The 22,150-nt window shown below is 36.5% G+C and overlaps 1 protein-coding gene across 2 annotated transcripts in view; it reads left to right on the top strand.

The window, feature by feature from the left end:
• CCDC73 (coiled-coil domain containing 73) overlaps positions 1-22,150 on the top strand; it is a 112,404-nt gene that overhangs the window by 70,894 nt on the left and 19,360 nt on the right. For both annotated transcript variants that reach the window (XM_061381050.1, XM_061381049.1), the window contains exons 9-13: positions 150-278; positions 1,214-1,273; positions 3,171-3,254; positions 13,950-14,060; positions 18,115-18,249. In XM_061381050.1, the coding sequence (XP_061237034.1) occupies positions 150-278; positions 1,214-1,273; positions 3,171-3,254; positions 13,950-14,060; positions 18,115-18,249 (519 nt within the window). The remainder of the gene's footprint in view (positions 1-149; positions 279-1,213; positions 1,274-3,170; positions 3,255-13,949; positions 14,061-18,114; positions 18,250-22,150) is intronic.

Genomic DNA, 22,150 nt, shown 5'->3' with positions numbered 1-22,150 from the left:
CAGTCGTAGTCACTCAATTGTTTCCAACTCTTCGCAACCCCATGGACTGTAGTAGAATAGATTTAAAATGAACTTTAAACTGTCAGAAAAGTGCCTTGCTTTAATGAAATATCTATACTGAATTCTTTGTTTGATGTTTTTTATTTAAGGAACTTAAAACAGTAACCTCAGACTTGATAAAGACCAAAGTCACATGTCAACAACAGAAGATGGGAGCAGAAAACAATTTAACAATTAAAGAACAAAAATTTCAAGAACTTGAAGAAAGACTCAAAATGGTATTTATTTAAATATATCCTTGTTTATAAAATTAAAATTTTTGTAAAATTTACGAGATTATATAAACAGTTGAATAAGAGGAGTATGATACAAAATTTTCCCTTCTTTGTAGAGTTAATATACATAGTAAAGAAAGATTTCATGAATTTTTGAAAAATTGCTAGATACCTTTTGGCATTATCTATCTATAACCACTTTATTTTTACTTTACTTTGGTGTCCAGTAATCAGGGCTTTCCTTGTGGCTCAGCTGGTAAAGAATCCGCCTGCACCAGCCTGCAATTCAGGAGACCTGGGTTCAATCCCTGGGTTGGGAAGGTCCCCTCGGGAAGGGAAAGGCTACCCACTCCAGTATTCTGGCCGGAGAATTCCATGGACTGGATAGTCCATGAGGTTGCAAAGAGTCAGATACGACTGAGCGACTTGTACTTTACAGTTCCTTTTAGAGGTAATACTCCCTGGTGGCTCACGCAGTAGAGTCTGCCTGCAATGCGGGAGACCCAGGTTTAATCCCTGGGTCAAGAAGATCCCCTGGAGAAGGAAATGGCAACCCACTCCAGTATTCTTGCCTGGAAAATCCCTTGGATGGAGGAGCCTGGAGGGGTACAGTCCATGGGGTCGCAAAGAGTTGGACATGACTGAGTGACTTCACTTTCACTTTCAGGTAATCGTCTGGCATAATGATATCTTCAGGAAAGCTTTTTGAGATGAGAAATTTTGTTGTCTTCAACATTAACACTTATAAGTTTGCATCAGCCTGTATTGAATCTCTAACACCATCTTCACTTCACTAAAATCATTAATTCAACAGTAGACAAACATTGGTACTCTGGAGTAAAAATAGGTCATGATACTCCTGAATTTGTTAAGTCCTGAATTGAATGTATAATTTGCTGAATGTTGTATCTTAACTTTAAAATTATTCAAATTTTTAGGAATTGGAATTAAATAAGAAGATCAATGAAGAGATAACCTGTATTCAAGACGAAAAACAGGCAAGCAATCATGAGATATTTTGGAAGTCAGTAAATATTCTGAAAACCAAATACAGTATGGAAGATAAACAACAAATGGAATCATGCCTAGGTCAATTCCTAGCACTCAGTAAACACTCAGTTGGTGTATATTGAATAGATCACATATGTACGTTTTAAACCAAGTCTAACCTGTATTCACATAAAAAATAAATCAGGGACTTCCTTGGTGGTCCAGTGGTTAAGACTCCACGCTTCTAATGCAAAGGGTGAAGGTTCAATCCCTGTTTGGGAACCTAAGATCCCACATGCTATAAAGTACTGCCAAAAAAAAAAAAATCAGAGGAGAAATGAGGAGATGGTCATCTAAGGGTACAAACTTCCAGTTGTAAAATGAGTTAGTTCTAGGTATGTAATGTGCAGCATGATGTCATATAGAACTGCCTTATGATCCAGCAGTCCCACTGCTGGGCATACACACTGAGGAAACCAGAAGGGAAAGAGACACATGTACCCCAATGTTCATTGCAGCACTGTTTATAATAGCCAGGACATGGAAGCAACCTAGATGTCCATCAGCAGATGAATGGATAAGAAAGCTATGGTACATATACACAATGGAGTATTACTCAGCCATTAAAAAGAATACATTTGAATCAGTTCTAATGAGGTGGATGAAACTGGAGCCTATTATACAGAGTGAAGTAAGCCAGAAGGAAAAACACCAATACAGTATACTAACGCATATACATGGAATTTAGAAAGATGGTAACGATAACCCTGTATACGAGACAGCAAAAGAGACACTGATGTATAGAACAGTCTTATGGACTCTGTGGGAGAGGGAGAGGGTGGGAAGATTTGGGAGAAAAAAAAAAAAAAAGAAAGTTGCTAAGAGAGTGGAGTTTTTTTTAATGAGACTCTGAAGACATGTTTAAAAATACTTATTTAGTTGAGGTCTAGTTGATTTACAATGTTATATTAGTTTTAACTATGCAACAGTGATTCAAAATTTTTAGATTATGCTGCATTTAAAGTTATTATAAAATATTGACTGAATTCCTTGTTCTGTACAATATATCCTTGTAGCTTATTTATTTTTTACAGAGAGTAGATCTTAAATGTTCTCCCACATACAAAAAAGTTGGTGATTATGTGTGGTAATAGAGATGTTAACCTTATTTTGATAATTATATCACAATACATATGTGTATCAAATCATCATATTTTATACTTTAAGCTTACACATATGTCAATTATATCTCAATAAAGCTGGAAAAAGATTACACTAAAATAATTTATAAATAAAGTGTATAAATATAAATCACTGTTTTCCTTAGTTTAGACTACTGGTACTCTAGTAGGTAATTATTGAAATGTATTTATGCTTATAGCATGCTTTTATAGGACATTATACTCTCATTTGAATTTGATATTTATAATTATTCTATTCTTAGAAAAAGATATGTGAATAAAATTTCTCCTTTTTCTTTTTTTTTCTCTTCTGATTTTTCTCTGTTTGATCCTGAATGCATACCAGGCCATCCTCGCCCGTTAGCACTATGCCATTTTAGTAGCGATATATTTACTATTTGAGGAGAAAGCCAACAGTAGTTTTGTTTTGAATACTTTACATTTTTCAGTAGTGTCTCAGAATCCATGTCCCATTTCAAAAACTTTGTCAATTATTTGAGGAACTCTTAGAAATAGTACTTTGTAAGAGATCATATAATACAAATGGCATTAAATATTAATAAATGTGCCATTAGTTTATTTCAATATATTGTTTATTATGGCATTGAAATTAAACTGTAATAAGAAACTAGAAAATATATTTTAAGAATGTGAGTTTAGAAACATATACCTACTGCCTTAAAACTTTTTCAATTAATATATCATATTTATATTTTTTTTAAAGGGTATCATCATTTCTTTCCAACAATTGCAGCAGTTACTTCAGCAACAGACTCAAGCTAATACTGAAATGGAAGAAAAATTGAAGGTGATAAAAGAAAATAATTAGGATATATATATATATATATAAAACATACCCTGATTTTATATATATATATATGCATATTTTATCTAATGAACTTTACCTGTTTAGTTGCTTTCATATGTCCAGCTTTATCTGAGATCATTTTTAATTTTAGGGGTAAAGTATTGACCTCCTTCATCAATTTGGTATCAGTGTCCAAAGAAGACAAAAAAGAGCATTTTTTTAGCATTTAAGTCACTAGTTAATTTTCAGTTTTAATAAGTAATTGATTTAATTTTGTAACAGATTAGGTGTTTTTTCTCAAGATTCAAAACTGAAAATAAAAGGTGACAAGTGACACCACATTCTAGGAGAGGAATCATTGAGCTTTCAGAAGTGGGGTGGGAGGCAGATCCCTTTTCACAAGAACATGATAGAACTGGTCCTTTACCACAGCAATCACCTCATCATCTTCTTCCCAGTATGTATAAGAAAATGACTGGGGAGAGGAAGAAGTTATGGGAGTGTTTTGGGAATGAGGGTTCATTAAGTGATACTTTTTTCTTACATCCCTAGTTGAGAGAGATGTCTTTCCCCTCATGAATCAAAATGAAGGCGTCTACAGGAAAATCGTGTAAAAATTGGGGTACAAGAAGGGGAGACTGCCATCTTAATTTTTTAGATGGATGCTTGTGATGCTATTGAACCTAAAGGTTCACTGTGGTGTTGCCAGTAAATTGTGACAAATTCATTTTGTGGGAGAATTTGATGTATATTTCTTGAAGTTTGGAAGTTGTACCAAGAACATCTAGACTGATGCCCAGGTTTCAGTCTAGAAATTTCAAGGAGTAAAGTTTTTGGAGGAATCTGTTCCAGTGGGACTTGAAGTGTGTATTATGCTTGTTCTAATGCTGTATGGCCCTAGAAGGGTCATAAGCAAGAACATTGTGGTTCCTTGGCTTCACATGAAGGAACGTAGTGGTTAGTGGAAGAGCAGAAACTGGCAAGTGATGGGATGTCTAACTCAAGAGGAGTTGGGGACATGTTCCACTGTGGTGGCCAGTGGAAGATATTTGTGCCCCTCTGAAGGGATTCTTGATAATGAAGCATGAAGCTCAACATTTCCCAAGAAAAGTATATTCACCTCCGATGAAAAGACCACCATCAGCAGAGGCCTGGACCAGCTTCATGAGAATGTAACCAGTATAGTTGCATAAGGCTGATAGCCAGAGGAGCCTCAAGTTTCAGGTTTAATATTCTGTGGTCACTTCCTTGACATTTTTATTAACTTTTGTATTTAAATGTATGCTTTGTAAATTAAGTCTGATGGTAAAATGGAGCTTGCACCAGGGCTTGAAGCCCCAGCTTTGGCATTCTCCAGCCCCCCATTGCCTCCAAGGAACCATTCTTGGCTGCTGTCTCTTCTGCCCTTTGGTGCCCTGGGCCCTGCACAGCCTTATCCTCTCTGCTCCTATCTTGCACCACTCTATGTTGGCTGGGTCACATTGGTGGATAGAGGCCTGTGTGTTCTATTGTCATTTACCAATGTTTGGGCTTCCCAGCTGGTGCTAGTGGTAAAGAACGTACCTGCCAATGCAGGAGACATAAGAAAGGTGGGTTTGATCCTTGGATCAGAAAGATCCCCTGGAGGAGGGCATGGCAACCAGTATTCTTGCCTGGAGAATTCCATGGACAGAGGAGCATGGCAGGCCACAGTCCATAGGGTCACAAAGAGAGGGACACAACTGAAGCAACTTAGCATGCACACCCCACACTGGCGGAGGCCTAGATGTAGCAGGGTGGGTCTGAGTTGAGTACATGTGCCCTGCAGCATCTTTTCCCCAGGTTGACCATGCCTAGCACATGAGGTAGGTATCTTGGCAGGAAGTGAGTCCTCAGTCCAGGTAGTGAGCTGCATCCCTGCCTGGCAGTTGCAATCCTTTAGGGGTTAGCCATCTGCCAGAGGGCCCATGGGATGGAGAGAGTGACTTCCCCAGCTTCAGCCAGAACGCCAGAGGGCCCATGGGATGGAGAGACTGACTTTCCCAACTTCAGACAGAACATAATACATGGGTCTTGCAGCTTGCAGGAGGTAGAACTCAAAGCTAAGTTGTGTGGTGAGGCCCTTAGGCATCTGTGAGGATCTGTCTTTGGCCTTTGACTATCTTATCCCAGGGGACATTAAAGAGAAAATAAAAAGCACCTTGATAGGTGGATAGGGGTAGAGAGACAAAGAGAGATGGAAGAACCATAAAGAAAAGAAAAGGTTTACTATCAGTATCTTTAATAGCTTTTTTTTTCTCTTCTTTTTTTAAATTTTGCATATGGCCCCAGAAATTATGCTGAATCCATCCTCACTGAACGAAACCAAACTTAACCTGAACAGTGAAACACTATCTTTTCACCATTGATGTTCTATGATTAGTTATGTAAAGAGAGGTTTGCCTCGCTCATTTCTCTTGCCTGCCCCCCCAATACTGTACAGATTTCACCTGGAAGGCAGAGAGGGAAAACTTATGCTAGAGCCAAATCTCTCCCTTCTTTTAACCCTTTCACCTACTCCAATAAAAGATTTTTAAAAGTTTCATAAAGTCCAGTTATCTGCAAATATGAACAAAGCTTGTGGAGGTGATGGAATTCCAGTTGAGCTATTTCAAATCCTAAAAGATGATGCTGTGAAAGTGCTGCACTCAATATGCCAGCAAATTTGGAAAGCTCAGCAGTGGCCACAGGACTGGAAAAGGTCAGTTTTCATTCCAATCCCAAAGAAAGGCAATGCCAAAGAATGCTCAAACTACCACACAATTAAACTCAAATCATATGCTAGCAAAGTAATGTTCAAAATTCTCCACGCCAGGCTTCAAAAGTACGTGAACCACGAACTTCCAGATGGTCAAGCTGGATTTAGAAAAGGCAGAGGAACCAGAGATGAAATTGCCAACATCTGCTGGATCACTGAAAAAGGCAAGAGTTCCAGAAAAACATGTACTTTTGCTTAACTGACTATGCCAAAGCCTTTGTGTGGATCACAACAAAGTGTGGAAAATTTTAAAGAGATGGGAATACCAGACCTCCTGACCTGCCTCCTGAGAAATCCGTATGTACATCAAGACGCAACAGTTAGAACCAGACATGGAACAATAGACTGGTTCCAAGTTGGGAAAGGAGTACATCAAGGCTGTATATTGTCACTGTGCTTATTTAACTTATATGCAGAGTCAGTTCAATTCAGTTGCTCAATCGAGTCTGACTGTTTGCGACCCCCTGAATTGCAGCATGCCAGGCCTCCCTGTCCATCACCAACTCCCGGAGTTCACTCAAACTCATGTCCATCGAGTCAGTGATGCCATCTAGCCATCTCATCCTCTGTCGTCCCCTTCTCCTCCTGCCCCCAATCCCTCCCAGCATCAGAGTCTTTTCCAATGAGTCAGCTCTTTGCATGAGGTGGCCAAAGTACTGGAGTTTCAGCTTTAGCATCATTCCTTCCAAACAACACCCAGGACTGTACATCATGAGAAATGCCAGGCTGGATGAAGCACAAGCTGGAATCAAGATTTCCGGGAGAAATATCAATAACCTCAGATATGCAGATTACACCACCCTTATGGCAGAAAGCGAAGAACTAAAGAGCCTCTTGATGAAAGTGAAAGAGGAGAGTGAAAAAGTTAGCTTAAAACTCAACATTCAGAAAACTAAGATCATGGCATCTGGTCCCATCACTTCGTGGTAAATAGATGGGGAAACAGTGGAAACAGTGACAGACTTTATTTTTGGGGGCTCCAAAATCACTTCAGTTGGTGACTGCAGCCATGAAATTAAAAGACACTGCTCCTTGGAAGAAAAGCTATGACCAACCTAGACAGCATATTATAAAGCAGAGACATTACTTTGCCAACAAAGTCCGTCTAGTCAAAGCTATGGTTTTTCCAGTAGTCATGTATGGATGTGAGAGTTGGACTATAAAGAAAGCTGAGCACTGAAGAATTGATGCTTTTGAACTGTGGTGTTGGAGAAGACTCTTGAGAGTCCCTTGGACTGCAGTGAGATGCAACCAATCTATGCTAAAGGAGATCAGTCCTGAATATTCATTGGAAGGACTGATGCTGAAGCTGAAATTCCAATACTTTGGCCACCTGATGTAAAGAACCGACTCATTGGAAAGACCCTGATGCTGGGAAAGATTGAAGGCAGGAGGAGAAAGGGATGACAGGGGATGAGATGGTTGAATGGGATCACTGACCTGATGGACATGATTTTGAGTAAGCTCCAGGAGTTGGTGATGGACAGGGAGGCCTGGCGTGTGGCAGTCCATGGGGTTGCAAAGAGTCAGACACAACTGAGAGACTGAACTGAACTGACCTACTCTACCCACCCTATAGATGCTTAATGGGGATTATTTCCCTAGGTGTTAAACCTTCTTCCAAGAAACATATGAAATAATTTATTCAAATTCTTGATGAAAGCAGTTACCAGGATTGTCCCCTAATCCATTTAAAGGAGATGAAACATAGATTTTTAGGATGAACAAAATGTTAGAGATTAACCAATCCAACCATTTCATTTTGTGATGAAATAGAGATCCACAAAAGTCAAGCAGTATAGTTCAAGGCCCCAAATTAGTGGCAAAACCAGAATTAAATCTTTGTCTCGATTCTACTTCAGCACTATTTCTACAACATTACACTGTTACGATATATTTCCTAGATCTGTTGGAAATTCCAGTCTTGCTGTATCAGTTATACAAAGACCACAACTTTCAAATTGCCCTTCATCAGCTCTAAATCCAGTGTTTATGTATTGTTGAATTCTACAGGGCCTATGGTAGTCATAGATGATATATTAGGTCAGTGCAAAAGTAATTATGGTTTTGGACTCTGAATTTTAAATAATTATAACCAGGCTCAAACACATCTTTATTAATCAAAATAGGAACCATTACAGTCAACACATTTTTTACCAACAAGAGATGTTTGTTTATTCCTGTAGCATAAAAATCAGTGCTTTGGGATTCAACAAACTCTTGGAAAGCAGCCTCTTGCTGGTTGTGGAAGCATTTTTCCCTGCAAAAAATTGTAGACAGCTTGAAGAAGTAGTAGTCGGTTGGTGAGAGATCAGGTGAATATGGCAGATGAGGTAAAACTTTGTAGCCTAATTGGTTCAACTTTTGAAACGGCTGTACAACATGCAACTGGGCATTGTCACAGAGGAGAGTTGGGCCCTTTCTGTTGGCCAATGCTGGCTGCAAGAATTGTCATTTTCGGTGCTTCTCATCAATTTGCTGAGCGTACTTCTCAGATGTAATGGTTTCGCCAGAATTCAGGAAGCTGATTGGATCAGACCAGCAGCAGATCACCAAACAGTGACCGTGACTTATTTTTCGTTCTTGTTTGGCTTTGGAAAGTGCTCTGGAGCTTCTTCTTGGTCCAACCACTGAGCTGGTCATCACTGATTGTTGTATAATATCCACTTCTTTGCACATCACAATCCAAATTGAGAAATGGTTTGTTGTTGTGTAGAGTAAGAGAAGAGGACACTTCAAAACGACAATGCTTCTGATTTTTGGTCAGCTCATGAGGCTCCCACTTACCGAGTTTTTTCACCTTTCCAATTTGCTTGAAATGCCACGTGACCATAGAATGTCAACATTGAGTTCTTGGGCCTTCTCATGTAGTAGCTTCGGTGATCCTCTCAGTTGGTCGTTGTCAGCTTCCAGTGGCCCGCCACTATGCTCATCTTCAAGGCTCTCGTCTCCTTTGCAAAACTTCTTAAACCACCACTGCGTTGTACATTCAGTTCCTTAGCCAAATGTGTTCATGTTGTGATTGTCTCCACTGCTTTGTGACCTGTTCTGAACTCAAATAAGAAAAATTTCTCGAATTTCCTTTTTGTCTAATATCATTTCCATATTTCTGTAGACTAAAGTACATATAAAATAAACAGCAAATCATTCATTAGCAAAAAACATAAGGGAAGAAATGCACATCAAAATGATGTATAACAACCACATTTATTTAAGAATGGATTCCAACAGCAAATGGCAAAGTTCAACAGTGCAAAACCATACTTATTTTTGCACCAACCTAATAGTGTCTTTGAGTTAATGATGACAACAACTGTTTCCAGGATTTTTAGCTATAAATGGAAATATTTTAGTTAATCCAAATGCCTCTCTCTTATACTAGACCCGTTATTGCCTAAGCCTTGATAGTACATAGAGAAACTAGATTTCATGTAGTAGTAAAATTTCAAAGTATTGGCAAGAACGAGATAGAATTGTCTGCTTTTTATTATAACAGTTAAGGGCATTAAAAAAAAATAGTACCATCTATCATCACTTTCATTTTATAAAAGATAACATTTTAACACCAAAAGTATATTAAGGATGTAATATCAGTTAAAGGACAGTCCTTTATAGGAAACACATTCAATGACCTTACATTGACATTTTTTGCCATGGACTAGTGAGATTTTTGTCATGGATCAGTTCTTGTTTACAGACTGGTGTTGGACAACCACTGATATATAGTATAACAAAATATTAATGTTGAACTGTTGCTGAGGATTATGCTGCATAGATATCTTAAGTGTTTTCCTGAGGAGCATTCTAATTCCACCTGTACTAAAAGGGATCATTACTCTTCATAATGGCCTGCTGTTTTTCAGTGCTCTGCAGTCATGCTGTCATCTGTCTTATTTTTTTTAAAGTACAGTTTGGAGCATAGAAGACCTAAATTCTCATGATAGAGAATATTTTTTACTGTGATTTAATTATAGTTTAGTCCAGATAAAAGTATAGTTATGCTGCTATAATCATAGTGTTAGGAAGACTATTTATTTAGTTTGCTGCTATAGTCATAGTGTTAACATAGTATTAACCAGAATAATTTACTTAGTTTTTGGTATATTAAAGCATTAACTAGTGGTTTTATTTTGATTTTCCACAATATATATTTTGTCAGAGAAGGTTTTCAAATTTGTTAATCCAGGTGCAGATAATACCAAATAATTCCCTGGTAGAATATAAATTCCATAAAAATACTAACATTTTTACTAATATAGTATAAGAGCCCAAAAAAGTTTCTGACACATAATAGGAGCTCATTAAATCTTATTAAATTAATGGGTGATTAACAGTGAGTAAATTCAGACTCTGCAAGTTCAGATATTGCCAGGTCAGGGCTTCTGGTTAAACATATTGGATTGAACCTATACATTCCCTTCTATTTCCTTCTGAAGCTGCAATAAAATGACATAAAAACCACAAGAATGCAGAAATGGGGAGAAGAAACAATAAAAATAAAGTTTTAAACCAAATGGAAAATTAGTCATTTACTCAGCAAATGAGAGAAAGTAAAAACCCAAGTTAAAGCAACAGAAATTATCAGGAATTGCAAGCATCATGTGCCTCTAAAGTAAGATGCACAACTGGTGCCAGTAGCTAGAAGGTCTGCATGGAAAGCTATTGCACATTCAGATTCTTCTCCCTAATCTGCACAGTCACTCCCTATCTTCTAATGGGCAAAAGATAGAGAACTAGTTGGAGTGTTTGAGGAGCAACTGAGACTGGAAAGATCCAGTGGTGTGCTGGAGGCAGTTTGTACCAGGGAGAGCTGGTTATTAGAGCTGTTGTCATTTTGTAAGCTGGTTTAAATAAGTGGTAGCTTGAATTAACCACAGTGAGTTGTTTTTTTTAACTTTAATGAGATTCGCAAATGCTACAAATAAGGCTTTGTTGAGACCTAGTTTACTAGCACAGTACAGAGAGTATTATTTTAAAAATAGTTTGGAAAGTCTATATACTGAATTCTGAAGCCTCCAAGCAGTCTCCCCATTTGGAGGACAGTTAAGTGCCTTGTAACATCCAGGCAGCAGAATGGAAGATTCTGTGGCGACTAACCTGCAATTAAAGTCTCCTGATGAAACAGTTCAGCCAGGTCAATGCACAGTGAAGCCACCACTGTAGTGAAAAAACTTTGTAGTTGACAAAACTTTTAACTGGCTATTTAATACTTCATTCTTAAATAGGAACAAACAGTTAAGGATCACTGGGTATTTGAAAATCTCCAGTGTGAAAAACAGACAAAACAAATAGGGTAATGAACAAAAACTTGGAGAAGCTAAAAAAATATACCCAGTTAAGAGAAATATATTTGTTAATCCAAAAACAGTAATTTAGGATCTAAAAAACATTCATAGAATAAAATATAACCCTTAAATATATTAGCATACATAAAAAGTACAATGAAAAGTTTAGAAGATAACATAAAAAAATAAGAAAGTAGAACCAAAAGACAAGAAGACGGAAAATAGGAAAGGAAGAAAATGAGGGGGTTGTTCAAGAGGTCTGGTGAGTTTCAGAGAGAACAGAGAGAGTGGAAGGAGAGCAAATGACCCAAGAGATAATACAGGAAAGTAACCCAGAATTGAAGGATCTGAGTTTGTTTTGCTTACCTAAACCAATGCATATCATTATGAAATTTCATACTAAAAGAATATTATAAAACTCTCTGGGGGTGGGGGGACGGGCAAAAAAAATAGGTCACCTATGAAGGTCCAAAATGAGAATGGCAACATAATGGCTTCAGACTTCTCATTGGCACCCTGGAAGGTAGAAGATGATAGAACCATGCTTTCAGAGGTTCCAAAACAGAACTGTACTGTATTTAGCCAAACAAATAAGTATTGGTAGAATAAACATACTTTCAGACATGCAAGGTTTCAAAAAATACGATACTTGTCTGCTTTATCAAAAAGTAATAGCTTGCTTTACCAAGACAAGGGAATAAACCAGGAGGAAATCATGGGATCTAGGAGACAGGAGACCCACCACAGAAGAAAAAAGGAAATTCTCAAAGATTGCTTGATCAGTGTAGCAGGATGAAAGAACAGTCAGTTCACATTGTAGGAAAAGGATGGAATGTCTCCAAAACATAGAAACAGAGAATACCAGATACAGGCACTTTCTTTTAGATGGGGGTATAGTTACAGACAGGAAATGACTGATATATCTAATGTGCTTTTTAAGAACATAATACTTTCGGTCATTTATTTTTACTAGGATACTCTGTGGTATACTCTCCCATATCTCCTCTGAATTTTTTGATTTGTCTGTCTTCTAAAGTAGTGTTACTAATATAAATAGATACTGTAAATATTTGTTAGAATGTTAAAGTACTAAGCACCTATTAAATAATACCCTTGTATATATTTAGAAACTTATTATCACAAGTGAAAGTGAAGTTTCTCAGTCATGTCCAACTCTTTGCGACCTATAGACTGTAGCCCACCAAGCTCCTCCATCCATGGGATTCTCCAGGCAAGAATACTGGAGTGGGTTGCCATTTCCTTCTTCAGGGGATCTTCCCAACCCAAGGATCGAACCCAGGTCTCCCACATTGCAGGCAGGCCTTTTAACCTCTGCGCCACCAGGGAAGCCTATAAATCAAGATGAAATCATATTACCTATAAATCAAGATGAAATCATGACTTCTTTAAAAACATTTACATTGTCCTAAAATAGAGACAGTCAAAATAGGTATTCATTGAGCGCTCTCAAATTGCATGGTTCTTTATGAGCCAGAGGAGAATCTTTGTGTTAAAATTGTTTTATCAAATGTTTTCAAAATTTTGCATAATTATGTCATCACATACTGATATTCTGTGTAGTAATTGAGGACTTTTTAAATAGTTGAAATACTGTGAAGCCTCTAAAATGAGATCTTATATAGTGATATGGAAGTTAAGCAAGATATATTACTCATATTTTTAGAAAAGCAAATGGCAGCACAACAGAGTATGTATAGTATGATTTGAAAGATATATACTTGTATGCTTATAGACAATTTTTGAAAGGATACACAAGAAACTACTTTACCTCTGGTGGGGAGAGCTGGAAAACCAGTAGAGGAAAACTTTGCCTTTTCTCTCTGTATCCTTTGTGTGGCTTGGATGTTGACCCTGAATGTACTTAGCTTTAGTAATGATAAACAAACTAACATAGAAATTCCAGATACATTAGATGCAGCTAGAGTTTTACTATTTGTCTTTTTACAGAATTTTACTTGGATTATCAGCAGATACTGAAGAAACCTAATAATATTGGTGATACTGGTTTAGTATCTTTTAAACCTTTGTCTTAGAAAACAGTGATAATTTTACTCTTTAAAGGTTTTTTGGGGAAGGGAAGAGGAGAGTGTGGTAGTGAATATATAATATGTTAATTTATGAAGTAATAAGTTAATTAGTGAATACTGACGTTCTACTAAAAAAGTGTTAATTTGAAATTAAAAATTTTAATTGTATTTAAGAGTTTTCCAGCCAATTAATTTCTGAAATAAATAGATAGGGAAAATATATTCTGTGATAGTTAAAAAATTTTAGTAGGGTTAGGCTGGATTATGCTACATTTCATATTTTTCAGTGCTGTACTTTATATTACTTTTTTCAGTACATTAAAACTTATGCAGTGAAACTGAATAATGGCAATGTTTTTATACCCTTTTATAGCCATTTCTTTTTCATAACCTCCCCCTATTTCCTGTTAACTAAACTATAAGCACCTTTCTGTTAATTTATGAAAATTATTGTTGAGATAGCACATTATCACTGATCTGTATGGCACTTTCAGCATGTTAGAAGCAAAGGTCCAAGCAACATAAAACACATCAAAATTCATTAATGTGGTATTGATTATTTTTTGGATAATTAATTTTATTGCAGACCCTTGAAAGAGATAATGAGCTGCAAAGGGAGAAGGTAAAAGAAAATGAAGAAAAGTTCCTTAATCTTCAAAATGAGCATGAGAAAGCACTAGGAACCTGGAAGAAGCATGTAGGTTTATTTAATAGTAAAATTTTTAAATATTTTAAGTAGTTGTAGACATTTAAAATAACAAATGCTAAGAAAATATTGCAAAAATATTGTAGGAATAAAGTCAGACACATTCTCTTCTTGCACTTGTATTTCTAAAAAGTGAATGTTTTTAAAGCTGAATTTAATAAAATTTTCTATAATGCTTTCATACATGAAAAACCACACATATACATGTGTATATTTATATGTATTTTGTATGACTTTTCATAGGTGACAAAAATTAATTTTCCTTTTCATAAAACTATTGATAGTGTTTTAATAAATGGTTATAATAAGGAATTATATCAGTATTATTGTTAGCTGATCTCTTTGGCTTTCCTCAGCAGTTTCCTTGAGTCATATTAAAGCCATGTTTAGAACATGTATACAGTAGTTGGGTTCTTTAGTATTAACATTTTATCAAGAGAATTGTTATGTTATTAACATTATTTGCTTAAGGCACAACTCTTTTATTTTACAGTAAATTTTAATTTCAGTGAAGTAGATAATAAAACATGTAAAGTAATATAAAGTTGTGAAATATAAGGTTCACTTTAAAGACTGGTGAACCCAAAATCAGTTGTTCTATTTATTATCTATTTTTATTGCCTTCAATTCTTTTAAAATAACTAAAAAAAAAAAATGGAGGGTAACTATTTATAAGTTTATGAAGCTATATTTTGGGAAAGTAAGATATTTTAAAGTATTATACTAGTTATACTATAAAATTCTAACACTGTATTAATATAGTTTGTAATAATATATATCTGTGTACTATTCTGTGGTTGAGTTTGTTTGATATAAATTGTTATAAAAGTAATTCTTGATTTTTTGATCCATTTGCAGCTAACATGTTCTCTTAATTTGTATTTTGGAGAGATCAGATTTTCACTGATGAATTTGACAAGTTTTACCAAATTCTCAAAAAGTATTTTGTAATTCATTAGATCAGAATACTATAAAATGCTTAATGATCCCCATATAGGTAAAGTTCATCATTAAGCAACAAACATAGTAATTTTCATTTTAGCTTCAGCTAATCTGCTTTGCATCCTAACACTTCTGTCTCATTTCTAATGTTTAAAAGACCATGGAAATAGTACTGTCAGGGTAAGGAAAACTATGATGTAAAAAGAGACTATAAACTTGAATATGCCAATCATGCCCCCCAAACTTAGTTGAGATAAGAAGAGTAAACGTGTATTTTTCCTAGTGATATTTCAGCTATGTTCCTCCCCTGGGTTGGGGCAGGGGGTGTGGGGAGGGCAGGAGTCAACTGAATTAAGAGAAATAAGCATTCAGCTTTCCTGGTGAGACCTGTTTATAATTTGGATGAAATTGGTTTTGTCTTAGGATTTTTAGCATCTGCATTCATTTCATTTCATGCTTCAGTACTAAACAGAACATAGTTAAATTTTTTAAAAGCTGCTTTGGTTCTATAGGAGTTTTCTTGAGTGGGAGGTCAGATCTACTCTTTAATTGTATTTCTGTCTCTCTGTAAGCATTTCACCACTCTTGAGTGAAGGGTAATTGTAGTATTGCTACTGAGGTCAGATCAAGATAGGTTTTTTAAAAAACTAAAAGATAGTAACAAATATAAGATGAAATCATATATACTGCTGTTTTTTTAAATAGTGAAAGAATACTGTACAAATCAAACAGTGAATATTACTAGACAATATATTTTAAAATTCATAGAAATGTCATAAAGAATGTGGTATGTATACCTGCTTTTATTTGGCCAGTTATATAGCCAATAGATATTTATAGGTAAAACAGTAATAAATGGAGATGTTCAGAAATTATTTAGAGAAAGGGGGTGTCACAAAAGAAATTCAATTCACAACATTTGTTGAGCATCTATTATGTGTTAGGCACTATACTAGGTGCTGGATTTTCAAAGGTGCCTAAAATACAAAGATTATTAAAGAGCTCACACTCTCAAAAGACAGGTAATTATTAACTACAATAGTATGAAGTGTTTTTAGTAGTATTAGTATTAACAAATTACTATGAAAGCACAAAATAAATTGTATTGTTTAACTAGGTTGTAGAAAGTTTTAGAGAAAAGATGGCCCTAGAATTTGGACTTGAAAGATGAATAGGGTTTCACCAGACAGAAGGTGCCTGCTTCCTATACTTCTCACTCCACTCTGTTGGCATTCCATTTAAGAAAGGGGATAATGATGGAGGCATGAGATTGCTTTCTCAAGGATGAATGGTCTGATCTAGAATGTGACATTGCAAATGAGGTTGAAATCATCTTCTGAAGAGTTCTTTTCTAAGTAAATTGAATTTTATTTTATAAGTAATGGGAAGCCATTGAGATTTTTAAAGCAGAAAAGTGACTTAGATCTGCAGTTTAGAAAAATAACTCTTGCAGTAGTATGGAGAATAGCATTATGGGAAGAGATCAATAAGAAGAATATTCTAACCATGAGCCCATGAGGATGTGAATTAGCGCAACAGTAGTGAGGATTGCAGTCCATGGGGTTGCACAGAGTCGGACACAACTGGGCGACTGAACAACAACAACAGTGAATACAGAGAAAAGAGACAGAGGCAAGAAGGACTGGAGGTAGAATTAGCAGGATTAATCACATTTTATATATAATGGATTTTAAAAGGGAAAGGAGTCAACTCTGATTCTGAGATTAGTATAATAATTTATGCAGATTAGCAGAATAATATCACTAAATGACATAAGGAATGTGAAAGAAGCAGCAGATTTGGTGGATGAAAATGAGTTTAGTTTGGAAATTGCTTAACTTACAGTGACTGCAGGACATCGGACTTGAAATTTATATCATGTATTTGGCAACATGAATCTAATCTTAGGCAAGAGGTTGGGAGATGAGATAGAGATTTAAGACTTACTAGCATAGAGATGGAGAAGGCAATGGCACCCCACTCCAGTACTCTTGCTTGGAAAATCCCATGGACGGAGGAGCCTGTTAGGCTGCAATCCATGGGGTCGCTAAGAGTGAGACACGACTGAGCGACTTCCCTTTCACTTTTCACTTTCATGCATTGGAGAAAGAAATGGCAACCCACTCCAGTGTTCTTGCCTGGAGAATCCCAGGGACAGGGGAGCCTGGTGGGCTGCCGTCTATGGGGTCGCAGAGAGTTGGACACAGCTAAAGTGACTTAGCATAGCATAGCATAGCATAGAGATGAAATTTGAAGGTATAATAAGATCATCTATGGAAGGAGTGGAAGACTTGAAGAGAGGGCTAAAGAAGAAAGAGCTTTGGGGAATGCCAGGATTTTGTGAGTGGTTAATGTGGGAGAGGGAGCCTGACAAGAACAGTGAGAAAGGTAGGAGGATGAAGAGGGAGTGGTACCATGAAATGAAGAAAAGGGGCTGTTTGAAAATAAGTAGTCTACACAGTTGTGCTACAATGCTGTTAAATGGTATAAAACTTGGAACAAGTCCTTTTGCTAATTTGCAGGTCATAATAGAAAAAAAAGTTAGTAGAACATGAGGGCAGAAGTCTGGTTGTTAAGGAGTGAAATTAAAGAAGGAAAGTGATGTCGCTTGTAGTACTTAGTACTCAGTATTCTTCATCTAGTTGAGTTGAAATCTGTGTATCTAATTTGCAACAAGAAAACAAAACTTTAAGAAAGCAATGAAATGGTAACCTTTACAGAATTTTTATAGTAAGTTTTATAAAAGTTAATTTTTCATTTATAACAAGAAGTGATTTAATGTAGTACTTAAGAGCACAACTCCTAGGCTTAGCCTTGCATTTGAATCTTGACTATCACTTTCTTTCTACCTGATCTTGGGCAACTTACTTAACGTCTATGAGCCTCACATTTCTCACCTGTAAGTTGGGAGCTGATTTTTAAGAGTATGAAATTATGTTTATTAAGTACTCAGCACAATTCAACAAATGGTAGCTTTTAATATTAGTAATTACTTGGGGAATATTTTCATTGTTTACAATTTCTAAACACTTGTGTTAATGAAGTATTTTTATACACAACTAATTTACATACATGTTCATTTTGGTTAAATGTTATATATTAGGTTGAAGAACTTAATGGAGAAATTAATGAGATTAAAAATGAGTTATCATCACTTAAAGAAACTCATACTAAGTTACAAGAAGATTATGATGAATTATGTGATCAGAAAAAGTTTGAGGAAGACAAGAAGTTTGAGGTAAAATTCAAGTATGTGGGGTATAACCTCTTAAAAGAAATTAGGACCATTGATGATTATTTTCTCCATGGTTTATATTTTCACTTTCTCAACTTTTAAAAATGAGTGTAAGTATATAGTCTGTAGTACATTTTAAATTAATTTTTTATACAATATGACATAGGATTAAGAATCATTTCTTGGACATGAATCTTCAATTTCAGCATATACATTTGTGGATAGACAATTTAACATTTTCTTTATTAATGTAGCATTATAAAAAGTCTTAAAATGTGGTAGTATAATTCCTTCAATTTTGTTGTTCTTTTCCAAAATTGTTTTGACTATTGTGAGTCCTTTGCATTTCCATATAACTTTTAGTATCAGTTTTATCAGTTTCTAAAAGAAAAAGTCTATGGTATTTGAATTTGGCTTGTGTTGAATATATAGATTAATTTACAAAGAATTTATATCTTAACATACAATTCATGACATGGTATATCTTTGTATTTATTTAGATTTTCTTTAATACCGCTCAGAAATGTTTTGTAGTTTTCATTGTATAGGTCTTGCAAGTATTTTGTTAAATTTACCCCTGAATATTTCATGTTTTGGGCTCTTAGTATAAGCAGTATTTTTAATATGAGTTTTTCTAATTGTTTCTTGCTATGAGATAGGGTTAAAACTGATCTTTGTACATTGACTTCGTATTCTTTTACCATTTTAATTAATTTGTAGTATGTTTTTCTTGGTTGAACTTTGGAGTTTTCTTTGTACATAGTATGTTGTCTGAGAATTTAAAGCAGATGAATTTTACATCTTTTTCTTCTCTATGCATTTTATTTTTTCCTCAACTTACTGTACTACACTAGCTAGGACTCTTAGGTACAGTGTTAAATAAAGTTGTAAAAGTGGACATGATTGCTTAACTTTTCATCTTAGATGTCTTTCATCATTTCATAGTCTATTGAAAGTGAAAGTGACAGTCACTCAGTCATGTCTGACTCTTTGCAACCCCATGGACTATATAGTCCATGGAATTTTCCAGGCCAGAATACTGGAATGGGTAGCCTTTCCCTTCTCCAGGGTATCTTCCCAACCCAGGGATTGAACCTAGGTCTCCAGCATTGCAAGCAGATTCTTTACCAACTGAGCCACAAGAGAAGCCCAAGAACACTGGAGTGGGTAGACTATCCCTTCTCCAACAGATTTTCGTGACCCAGTATTAGTCATAGATTTTTTTTTATATGTGCTCTTTATCAGATTGAAATTTCCATCTGTTCCTAGTTTGCTGAGTTTTTATCATGAATAGGTATTCAGTTCAGTTCAGTTCAGTCGCTCAGTTGTGTCCGACTCTTTGCGACCCCATGAATTGCAGCACGCCAGGCCTCCCTGTCCATCACCAGCTCCCGGAGTTCACTCAAACTCACGTCCATCGAGTCGGTGATACCATCTAGCCATCTTATCCTCTGTCGTCCCCTTTTCTCCTGTCCCCAATCCCTCCCAGCATCAGAGTCTTTTCCAATGAGTCAACTCTTTACATGAGGTGGCCAAAGTACTGGAGTTTCAGCTTTAGCATCATTCCTTCCAGAGAACACCCAGGGCTAATCTCCTTTAGAATGGACTGGTTGTATCTCCTTGCAATCCAAGGGACTCTCAAGAGTCTTCTCCAACACCACAGTTCAAAATTTTGTTAAGTGCTTTTTCTGTATCTGTTGATAAGATCATTCTGTTTTCTTTATTCTGTTAATGTGTCAACATTAACAATTAATTACATTGATTGATTTTCAAATATACCTTGCATTCCTGAGATATCTATTGTCCTTTTAATATATGGCTAGATTTGCTAATGCTATGTCAGGGGTTTTGAATTGATGAGGAATGTTGATCTGTAGTTTTTGTTCATTTTTTCTTTTCATGCTTTTGGTCTAGTTTTTGTATCGGAGTAATAGTAGCCACCAGCCATGCAGCAGGGTTACTGCAGGGTTGGGGGCACTGAGTGTAGCAGTACCTACATGGGATCTTTTGAAGGAGATCTCCATTATATTCATTACCTCCACCACAGTTTGGCCCCAGGTAAATAGCGGGGAGGGAACACAGTTCCACCCATCAACAGAAAATTGGATTAAAGATTTACTGAGCATGGCCCCGCCCATCAGAACAAGACCCACCAGTCATTCACTCCCATCAGGAAGCTTCCATAAGCCTCTTATCCGTCACCATCAGAGGGCAGACAAAATGAAAACCATAATCACAGAAAACTAACCAGTCTAATCACATGGACCACAGCCTTGTCTAACTCAGTGAAACTATGAGCCATGCCATGTAAGGCCACCCGAGATGGACAGGTCATGGTGGAAAGTTCTGACAAAATGTGGTCCACTGGAGAAGGGAATGGCAAACCACTTCAGTATTCTTGCCTTGAGAACCCCATGAACAGTATGAGAAGGCAAAAAGATAGGACACTGAAAGATGAACTCCTCAGGTCAGTAGGTGCCCAATATGCTAGTAGAGATGAGTGGAGAAATAACTCCAGAAAGAATGAAGAGACAGAGCAAAAGAAAAAATATCATCCAGTTGTGGATGTGACTGGTGATGGAAACAAGGTCTGATGCTGTAAAGAGCAATATTGCATAGAAATCTGGAACGTTAGGTCAATGAATCAAGGCAAATTGGAAGTGGTCAAACTGGAAATGGCAAGAGTGAACATCAACATTTTAGGAATCAGTGAACTAAAATGGACTGGAATGGGTGAATTTAACTCAGTTGACGGTTATATCTACTACTGTGAGCAAGAATCCCTTAGAAGAAATGGAATAGCCATCATAGTCAACAAAAGAGTCCGAAATGGAGTACTTGGATGCAGTCTCAAAAACAACAGAATGATCTCTGTTCATTTCCAAGGCAAACCATTCAATATCACGGTCCAAGTCTATGCCCCAACGAGTATTGCTGAAGAAGCTGAAGTTGAACGGTTCTGTGAAGACCTACAAGACCTTTTAGAACTAACACCCCAAAAAAGATGTCCTTTTCATTATTGGGGACTGGAATGCAAAAGTAGGAAGTCAAGAAACACCTGGAGTAACAGGCAGATTTGGCCTTGGAGTACAGAATGAAGCAGGGCAAAGGCTAATAGAGTTTTGCCAAGAGAACGTACTGGTCATAGCAAACACCTTCTTCCAACAACACAAGAGAAGACTCTACACATGGACATCACCAGATGGTCAACACCAAGATCAGATTGATTATATTTGTTGCAGCCAAAGATGGAGAAGCTCTATACAGCCAGCAAAAACAAGACCAGGAGCTGACTGTGGTTCAGATCATGAACTCCTTATTGCCAAATTCAGATTTAAATTGAAGAAAGTTGGGTAAACCACTAGACCATTCAGGTATGACCTAAATAAAATCCCTTATGATTATACAGTGGAAGTGAGAAATAGATTTAAGGGACTAGATCTGATAGAGTGCCTGATGAACTATGGATGGAAGTTCATGGCATTGTATAGGGGATAGGTATCAAGACCATCCCCAAGAAAAAGAAATGCAAAAAAGCAAAGTGGCTGCCTGAGGAGGCCTTAAAAATAGCTGTGAAAGGAGGAGAAATGAAAAGCAAAGGAGAAAAGGAAAGATAAAGCCATTTGAATGCAGAGTTCCAAAGAATAGCAAGGAGAGATAAGAAAGCCTTCCTCAGTGATCCAGGCAAAGAAATACAGGAAAACAGTAGAATGGGAAAGACTAGAGATCTCTTCAAGAAAATTAGAGATACCAAGGGAACATTTCATGCAAAGATGGGCTCAATAAAGGACAGAAATGGTATGGACCTAACAGAAGCAGAAGATATTAAAGACGAGGTGGCAGGAATACACAGAACTGTACAAAAAAGATCTTCATGACCCAGATAATCACAATGGTGTGATCA

Source organism: Bos javanicus, chromosome 15 (assembly GCF_032452875.1).
Source record: "Bos javanicus breed banteng chromosome 15, ARS-OSU_banteng_1.0, whole genome shotgun sequence".
In the NCBI taxonomy this organism is placed as follows: domain Eukaryota; kingdom Metazoa; phylum Chordata; class Mammalia; order Artiodactyla; family Bovidae; genus Bos; species Bos javanicus.
Note: the sequence above shows the minus strand (reverse complement) of the source record. Positions and strands in the feature narration are given on the sequence as shown.